Source organism: Suillus fuscotomentosus, assembly GCF_016647785.1.
Source record: "Suillus fuscotomentosus strain FC203 chromosome Unknown F5891scaffold_20, whole genome shotgun sequence".
NCBI lineage: Eukaryota > Fungi > Basidiomycota > Agaricomycetes > Boletales > Suillaceae > Suillus > Suillus fuscotomentosus.
The window spans coordinates 114201-121990 of NW_024539532.1; the positions used below are offsets into that span (position 1 = coordinate 114201).

Consider the following 7790-nt stretch of genomic DNA (forward strand, 5'->3'; position numbering starts at 1 on the left):
CACGATCACTAACTTTACCCAATTCCTATGAGATGTTGATTTGACAGGGATTCTGTGACAGACACCAGGCTATGATGGTAAGCGTGTATGCACAGCATGCGGGACGTAATTACTAACCAAGAACAACCTTATTGAAAGCGCTCGACTGTTATGGGGTCTTCAACTTAATACAATAGGTGCGGCAGGGTCTTGGCAGAAATGGTATCTTACATGTACTGGTCATAAGGCGCATCGCGTTTGAATACACGAAAAGAATAAATCTTCAGCAATGGTAGTAGAGCGTGAGTAGATGTAGAGAACGGTCGCAAGTCGATCAGAAGTGTGAGGGTGCTGTAAATTATCATTGTTGTTGTACGTTGAGCGGAGATATGGCATCACATCGGGAGACGCATTCCAAAAGCAATTCAAAAAATTGGTCGACCTAGGGACATTGATATTGTGAGAAGAGAGGGTTTACTGTACGTTCGAATACACACCTGAACTGACTGGGCGACAACGCAATTCTTCCCATTAGAGCCCCATGAGTCATCACATATCCGATAATTCCAGACGTCGATGACTGTTTCTCCCGCCGTGTGCTTACCATGTAACTCCACATCCACTCTGAAACGTTGAGCTCTAAAGAACTCGGGATGGGACACATATGTGATGGTCAATGCATCATGGAGAGGAGGACCTTGATCGAAACCAAATGTTGACTTGTACGTTCCTGCAAAGAAACTAATGACAGAAGACAGAGTGCCTCGGAGATTGGTGGACGGATGTGCCAACACGCCATCCAGGAAAGGTAGATGGGGTGATCTCAGGCGGGAATGGATAGCCGAGGTGACAATCGCCGTGTGTGTGACATTTATGGGTATCATGACAGTCTTGACTGGAGCATCGAGGACAATCTGAGCCGCCTCAGCTAATAGAGGATCAAGACAGGCACCGTAACATATTTCAATAAGACACGCACGGTCACACATAATATTGAACTCTGCACTGTCATTGTAAAGATTGGTTCTTCGAGTACCACATGTTACATACCTGCGACGGCAGATCTATTTCCAACGCCCACACCTCCGCCCATAAATACAAACTGCTCCACTGCTTCCATGAGGTTGGGATAGACGCTGACAAATAGGGCAATATTCGTCATTGGTCCAGAGGAAACAACTGATACTTGATGTCCAGTACCATTGCGCCATGCGTCCTTGATGGCTGTTGCCATTCCCTCGATGGCATGGATCAATGACCCATCGACTTTCCGAGCGAATCGTGCCTTAACTTCAGGACTATCAGCTGAAGGGAGCCCTACAACACCTCCTAGGCCATCTTCTCCATGAATTTCAGGGTCGTGTTTTGTGGGTCGAAGTAACGGCTTGCATGCGCCAGGATATACAAGAACATCGGAAGGTGCAGCAAATGCGTGCAGACACCTTGCAGTGTTATTGGCAGTGCAATCAGCGGACGCATTGCCGTGAACCTAAGCAACTTGCTTGAAAAGGACCTGTGCAGGAGACAGCCGCTTTACACACACTGGATACTCCAAGAAGCTTGATATTCTCTAATTGACAGGCCATCATAAGTGCAGTGGCATCATCATGTCCCTGAATGAAGCGTTTCATCAGCACATCTCCACCAAACGAGAGCAAATCGTCAATTGCGCACCGGATCTACATCTAACCAGACATATTTCAACGTCATTTTCTTCTAGTTTCAGTCAGACTGAACTGGATCGATTGTAAGGGCAACAACGGTGATCAGTAATCTGATTGATGAGAAGCAAAGTTAATTGGTGTACGTCCATATCCAAAACCCGGACGGAACGAACATCGTCGATAATGATATACCATAAATCAAAGGTCGTAACTGGGTGCAGACCTTCCTGTGAGTTGCATAAAAAAATGGCGCAATTGAAAAGGTGAAGACTCTGAGACTTGGATTAAAGATGATCTTGGTTGTTCCTTTGTCGGTCCTAACAGTGGCAAACAACGTCTGCAAGTCCGGCTCCGAGTCAAAACACCATACGCTCAGTCGCATCATCAATGTCAAGTCAAGTAAACAGCAAGGAGGAAGAAGAAGTAGCACCCCTTCAACGGCCACCATCTCCCCCTCTTCATACAACATTCGCTGCTCGCGGTCTACATGTGCGTATAGAGGACTTGCACATCTCAAAGAACCTCGCATTGTTAATGCAGTCCATTGATTCAGGCACAAAACTTTCCTGCGCATAAACCGCGTGATCTACGTATACCCTCGCCTCAAGCTATAACTCATGTAGCATGGAGTTGCGACGGGAAGCGTTTAGCTGGCGTTGGTATCGACAAAATTACTCGGATCTGGACTCCAGAAACTAGCGTACGTACCATATATTGTATCTCATCAGGAGCCACACTCCTTACCACAATCATAGATGGAATCAAGAGCTGCAACTCATTTCTCTGGCGGTCACTCCGATGATGTTGACTATATATCATGGAATCCCACTCATCCAGAGTTATTTTGCACGTCGAGTCAGAAGGACAGAAGGATTGTATTTTGGGATGCACGACGTAAGTTTTATATGCCTTGCGCGCATTGTGAATAACCCTTACAGAACTCAAGAAAGTCGGCACACGCAGCAAATAATTCTGAAAATCTCACCCGTACAGACAAATTATTCTCCAGACGGCCGGGCTTTGATATTTACTTCGGCCGGGCACCAGCTCTTTTTCTTAACATACGGAAAAGATGGTGATGCAACAAAGGCGCAGTGGCATCTCTCAGATAAGGACGGGGTTTGTTCCACATTGTCTCCATCATGTAACAAGTTATCGACATCTTTCGACAGAGCATTGTCGCATCCACCGCCATGTTCAATCATGTCGGCGATGGTATAATTCTGACGCATCATTCTGAGCATAGCGTTCGGGTCATGGACTACCCAACACTAACCCTTAGAGAAAGCCCCGCCGCTCATGTCGGAGGTTGTGTTGCAGTAGCACTCGATCCTCGGGGGAGGTGCGTATTAACGGTCACATGCTCTAATCGACATGCATTAACGTTGTGTTCAGATATCTTGCATCTGGTGGCTATGACTCAATTGTTAACATGTTCGATCTGAGTGAATGGATATGCGCTCGGACAATCTCCACTTGCGAGTGAGTAGATTCAAACACACCACTCTCTCCACTGACTTGATTCCTTCAGAAATGCGATCAATGCATTGAGCTTCTCGTATGATGGAGAGTACCTCGCTATTGCAAATACAGGACCCTACATCGACATAGTAAGGACTCAGTTTCTAGCTATTTATCTGCTTTTAACACGATCTGGGCACAATAGTGTGCAACAGAGACGGGTGCCCCATTGCATCGTGTTCCCGCATTGGCACCGTCACCTACAGTGACCTGGCATCCCTCAAAATACGTCTTTGCTTATTGTGGGCAAACAAAGCTCCGGGAGGGTGGACCTCCTCCTGTGGCTATTATCAGCCTATTTGGGGGTGGGATTTGATAGGCGAGCTTTGGAATTATTATCACTCATGTCGTTAAATCGCCACACTTGTTCGAGTTCATTCGATTCTGTACGAAAATTCGATGGATTGTGACAACTACAGGTTTGAAAGGCCCATCAGCGTGTTCCAAAAAGTTGGCGTCTAATGGTATCCTGTGGGCGCAATGATTTTCTTCTCCTGAGAAACTTGCGCCCGATCGGATTACTTTCTGATGGATGGTCTTTGTAGTTGCACAAGAACTTTCGCAAATGGGGCGAGTGTCCTTGGTAATTGCGACAGAACTAGTAGTCCATCAAAGATGCGGTGTTTCAGCGCTCGGTTATATATTAGTTCGCAGTGCCTTTCGGGGCCCTGGGGTCAGATGATCAATATACTTATTTCGTAAGGCTGCCTCGAGGACGATTCGAGTTCTCCCAGGACTACAGCTCTTAGTAAGTTAACGCAGGGCTGATATTTGAAGACCTACCCAGCATGCTGTGGATTCACCGTTATCTACAACATCCACAACAATGCACCTGCAGATCCCATTTCATGGCTCACCATTCTCACTAGATTCAGCAGGTGTTGCCGGCTTTTTCGGCGGTGATGAAACACTATCAGCCATGGGTACCGTACACTTGTACCGCGGCCGAAGATGGCTGGGGTGGTACAACTCTCCAGGGAGCTATACGGTCGCCAAAAGATACGGCCAGTTAGCTAACTCCCGATTTTGGGATGGATTATTCCCAGGTCCAAATTCCGAACCAGCTGAAACGTTTGGCCTGGATGGCAAGGCTGGGCCGCGATACGTCGCTTCGCTGTCTGGTACAGATATGACGACGGGGCACCTCGGATACCTCACAATACAGATGAGCAAGGAGGTGGAAGATATGGCGGTTCAGGGAAAAGCCAGCACGGAGACATTACCTGCATCAGTGACCGTCGTTCGCGTCGGAGAGGTCATGGATATGGATGAAGTGGGGATGATGAGCACCCATCACGCACTACTAGCTACAATACCCATAACCATCAGCATCATGACATGCTTCTCATGTGCTATCTTTGCCGACTGGTATGCCTTCAGCCTCATCCTTCTCGGCATCGTTTCAAGTGGCATAACCTGCTTCGTGATCGGTACTGCGAGGCTCCATCTCCGGGGACCCAAAACTGTGACCCCGGGGGTCCCCCCAGGGGATGGTCTACTTCTGACTCCGCGCGATGTCGTCGTTCTGATAGGGTCAGAGAAAGATGTGAATGTAATAACGAAGGGTCATTTCTTGCTGAACATGCATGGTGGACGAGAGTACCGGAGCGTTGGACTGTGTTCACTCCTTCTACTAGCACAATTCTTGCTACAGCTCCTCTTGATACCCCAAGCGACACTCTTCGGTCAAATGATGTTTCTCGCCTCGTGTGCGGCATCTTGGGTCTACAACTCGTTCCTCTCTTCACTTGAGAGCGAAAAGATACAAGGAGACCTGCTTTGCAAGGCGCTGCAGGTTGAAGGACGCGCGATACAGAAGTATTGCCTCCATAATAGGAGGAGCCAAGCTGTTTTCGCCTGCTCTATTCTCAGCGATGGAAACGAGACAAACGAAGACTTTGACGCGGAGCGTATGTTATCGTTGTTCGTGCCGAACAAGACAAGGGTTTGGAATCTCTGGAGAAAAAAGGTTGCAGCGCAATTGAAATCTACCTGTCCAGACAAAAAATTCCATGTGACAGCAGAGGAGAAGGAAAGTTTATGCGAAGAACACTGCAGATTGCTGAAGACCTTCCTAGATGATGCCGAACTTGCGTTTAAGGCTTACTACGAGCGCATTCGTTATCCGCGTTCCATAGACAACTGGGAAGAAAAGATTGTATGAATAACCGATATGCATGGCTAGAGTTATCGCTTAGAAGGTCTCCTGAATTATGATCGCAATCGTTGACACTCATCATACTGTAAACATCGAAGAATTGACTGTCAAACAAAATGCGGGCTCGTCACGTCACGATCCGAAGGGCGAATCGTAGGTTGGAATACCGATATGTCCAGTAGTGCGCAGGCGCGCGAAGCTAGATATAAAGCAAGGAGGTCCAGGCGACTTTGAGTATCAAGGTGCGCATATTGCCATGTGTATGAGTGGCGCACAAGATTGAAGGCGTGGGTGCAGGACAAAATGTTCTACGGCTACAGTAGATATGCTCATAATGCATAATGCATAAAAAATTATAACAAATCAGGATCCAATCTTTTCGAGACGCACCAAGTCATCCATTCGTAGAAATGAGCTTGGTCCATATATTGCTGTTAATGGATAATTTTTTGCACCCAAGAATGATTTTCTAGTGATTTGTTTGTATTTTATTTATTTATGCATTATGAGCATGTCTACTGTATATGTTTCTTCCTCGCTTTCAAGTCTGAGGTTGCCAAGATCAAAATCGGGTCACCCAGTGACTTTATGGGACCACGTGATGTACGTTCCATTTCCATGCATCAGGCTGCGCATTGATTACTGAATAATGTCGCAGAGGTCGTCCGACTTATAACGAAATAATTGGTTTTCATCCAGGAAGCCAAGGATGCGGGAGGGGAGGTTCTTATCGGAGGCACGGGTAAGGCAGATACTATGATTCACCTGCGACTTTTCTCATGATCCTACAGGTGATGACTCCAAGGGCTACTTCATACAGCCCACCATCATTCTAACCAAAGATCTTGAATCAATCACGATGAAAGAAGAAATCTTTGGTCCTGTCATCACTGTAATGGTTTTTCGTTCACAAATGCGGCCACTTTCCAAGTTTATGTGTACGGCGACGCGAATCATGAGCAGACTCTGGAACTCATCTGACATCGACAACACCTCGCCTTATGCCCTGACTCTGGCTCTATGTAAGTCGCAACGTCTCTGTGATTTGCATTAACCGACAACTTCTTTTCCAGCTTTGTCGCAAAGCACAAGGCCCTCCTGACTGCCACAAACAAGCTGCGCAACGCTGTCGGCAACGTCTATTACAACGAGAAATGCACTGGCATGGTTGTGGGTCAGCAACCCTTTGGAGGAGGACGAGCGAGTGGGACCAATGACAAAGCTGGGAGTATTAGCATCTTTTACCGGTTCGTTTCGGCGAGAAGCATAAAGGAGAATCTCGTGGGCCTGGAGGACTTCCAATACCCGTCCAACTTGATTTAAGATAATTAGAATCGGGATAACAACGCTAGTGATCGATGTTGTATCGATCAAAGAATGACGTTACTTGTATCGGACGAGAAACATCTATGGAGAACGAATTTGAAAATATCCTGAAGAGCACTCTATCAGCAAACCTCATCGCCCCATGTTACTCTACGGTAATTGTGGCGCACGCTAGATTTTGGAACCTTGCGCTGTGCTGTTGCTGAAGCGTCCACTCTGTGACCATGACGATAGCGAACAGCTCCAAATTAATTCCCGGAAGGATGCGTGAAGGGGTCGGATGGCGCTAGATGAGTTGGTGGTCCCACTGAGCAGCAATCCCATGTCTCCTACCACGAGTTCCACTCCGTAATGCTCGCTTTTATCTGGAAAATGGCACCGCATGGCATTCAGGGCATCTAAAGAGAGCGGTTTGGCCGAGCCAAGTACTTGTCCCATCACGGAATGAAACTTGGCTAGAGCTCGCTGATAACCAGCTTCTGTGACGTGTTTCTCCCTCCGCATGTTTTGTCCTAGAATGAAGTTATACATGCCATATAACAAGTTTTCCTGCTCTCCATCATTGTGGGACACGACGTCGTTGAGGCGATCAATTGCGGGTGAGCCAGTAGCGATGTCTCGGATGTAGTTGCATGCAAGACACGCCCACTCGAATAGTCCCCCAGCTCTGTTAGCGAGGACTGCGAACTCTTTGTCTCCGAGACCAGACACCTTTTTCAGCTCGTGAGACACAAATGTGCGTATGTCTCTCTTAGGGTCTTTTTCTGAGATGTCGTCCATGGATAACCGTTGGACTAGGACGAAAGCAGTGAGGGGAGAGCTCTATGATGCGTGATGATGTGTTACACTATGAACAGAGTTTGGCTATGTGCGCGTGTCGCTGACTAAGCTATGGCTATCGCCGAAGGACCAACTGCCTCTTGTCTATGTCTCTTCCTTTGGTCTATGCCTTGGGACCCCCGGTCCATGCACCCCCCTAAAAAACAACCAACGCCATCCTCGGCGTTCTTCCTACTATCACTTCTATTGTCCTATTCGTTCTCTTCTTCATCCGCTTCGTCTCTTGTCTGGTCGTTCTCTTCTTCTTCATGTCCCTTCTGTTTCTCTGATTCTTTCTCCGTTCTATCTTCTGTATCTGCTTC

At 47.3% G+C, this 7790-nt stretch overlaps 5 protein-coding genes across 5 annotated transcripts; 3 read left to right on the forward strand and 2 right to left on the reverse strand.

Annotated features, from left to right (window-relative positions):
* Positions 1–30: 30 nt before the first annotated feature.
* F5891DRAFT_1027465 (Inosine/uridine-preferring nucleoside hydrolase domain-containing protein) lies at positions 31–1956 on the reverse strand. The gene is made up of 7 exons (XM_041361439.1): positions 1654–1956; positions 1521–1592; positions 1030–1468; positions 477–979; positions 211–421; positions 118–157; positions 31–52 (listed from the first exon to the last, which is right to left on the reverse strand). The coding sequence occupies exons 1-5, from the start codon at positions 1687–1689 to the stop codon at positions 341–343; spliced, it is 1131 nt and encodes a 376-aa protein (XP_041227254.1). The 5' UTR covers positions 1690–1956; the 3' UTR covers positions 31–52; positions 118–157; positions 211–340.
* Positions 1957–1965: 9 nt separating this feature from the next.
* On the forward strand, positions 1966–3874 carry F5891DRAFT_1027471 (WD40-repeat-containing domain protein). The gene is made up of 8 exons (XM_041361440.1): positions 1966–2132; positions 2197–2343; positions 2399–2537; positions 2590–2762; positions 2816–2985; positions 3039–3125; positions 3175–3253; positions 3310–3874. The coding sequence occupies exons 1-8, from the start codon at positions 2031–2033 to the stop codon at positions 3478–3480; spliced, it is 1068 nt and encodes a 355-aa protein (XP_041227255.1). The 5' UTR covers positions 1966–2030; the 3' UTR covers positions 3481–3874.
* A 21-nt stretch (positions 3875–3895) lies between these two features.
* F5891DRAFT_1144226 (uncharacterized protein) lies at positions 3896–5626 on the forward strand. The gene has a single exon (XM_041364969.1). The coding sequence runs from the start codon at positions 3991–3993 to the stop codon at positions 5326–5328; it is 1338 nt and encodes a 445-aa protein (XP_041227256.1). The 5' UTR covers positions 3896–3990; the 3' UTR covers positions 5329–5626.
* Positions 5627–5820: 194 nt separating this feature from the next.
* On the forward strand, positions 5821–6645 carry F5891DRAFT_1127963 (soluble diacylglycerol acyltransferase; the record flags this gene model as incomplete). Its single annotated transcript, XM_041364232.1, has 6 exons — positions 5821–5925; positions 6022–6064; positions 6114–6227; positions 6254–6260; positions 6286–6348; positions 6396–6645. 6 exons carry the CDS (start codon positions 5821–5823, stop codon positions 6643–6645), a joined length of 582 nt encoding a protein of 193 aa, XP_041227257.1.
* Positions 6497–7516, reverse strand: F5891DRAFT_1027480 (uncharacterized protein). Its single transcript, XM_041361441.1, has 2 exons — positions 6819–7516; positions 6497–6755 (listed from the first exon to the last, which is right to left on the reverse strand). The coding sequence occupies exon 1, from the start codon at positions 7426–7428 to the stop codon at positions 6820–6822; it is 609 nt and encodes a 202-aa protein (XP_041227258.1). The 5' UTR covers positions 7429–7516; the 3' UTR covers positions 6497–6755; position 6819.
* Positions 7517–7790: the final 274 nt, after the last annotated feature.

What these genes read in the sequence shown, in the direction of transcription:
- F5891DRAFT_1027465 (XM_041361439.1), bottom strand. Translation starts at nt 1,689, where the DNA reads ATGACGTTGAAATATGTCTGGTTAGATGTAGATCCG. An exon ending in TCTGGTTAGATGTAGATCCG is followed by an intron (nt 1,593 to 1,653) that starts GTGCGCAATTGA and finishes CGCTTCATTCAG; the next exon opens with GGACATGATGATGCCACTGC. An exon ending in TTGTCGCCCAGTCAGTTCAG is followed by an intron (nt 422 to 476) that starts GTGTGTATTCGA and finishes CAATGTCCCTAG; the next exon opens with GTCGACCAATTTTTTGAATT.
- F5891DRAFT_1027471 (XM_041361440.1), top strand. Translation starts at nt 2,031, where the DNA reads ATGTCAAGTCAAGTAAACAGCAAGGAGGAAGAAGAAGTAGCACCCCTT. An exon ending in TCGCTGCTCGCGGTCTACAT is followed by an intron (nt 2,133 to 2,196) that starts GTGCGTATAGAG and finishes CCATTGATTCAG; the next exon opens with GCACAAAACTTTCCTGCGCA. An exon ending in ATCTCTCAGATAAGGACGGG is followed by an intron (nt 2,763 to 2,815) that starts GTTTGTTCCACA and finishes ATCTTTCGACAG; the next exon opens with AGCATTGTCGCATCCACCGC.
- F5891DRAFT_1144226 (XM_041364969.1), top strand. Translation starts at nt 3,991, where the DNA reads ATGCACCTGCAGATCCCATTTCATGGCTCACCATTCTCACTAGATTCA.
- F5891DRAFT_1027480 (XM_041361441.1), bottom strand. Translation starts at nt 7,428, where the DNA reads ATGGACGACATCTCAGAAAAAGACCCTAAGAGAGACATACGCACATTT.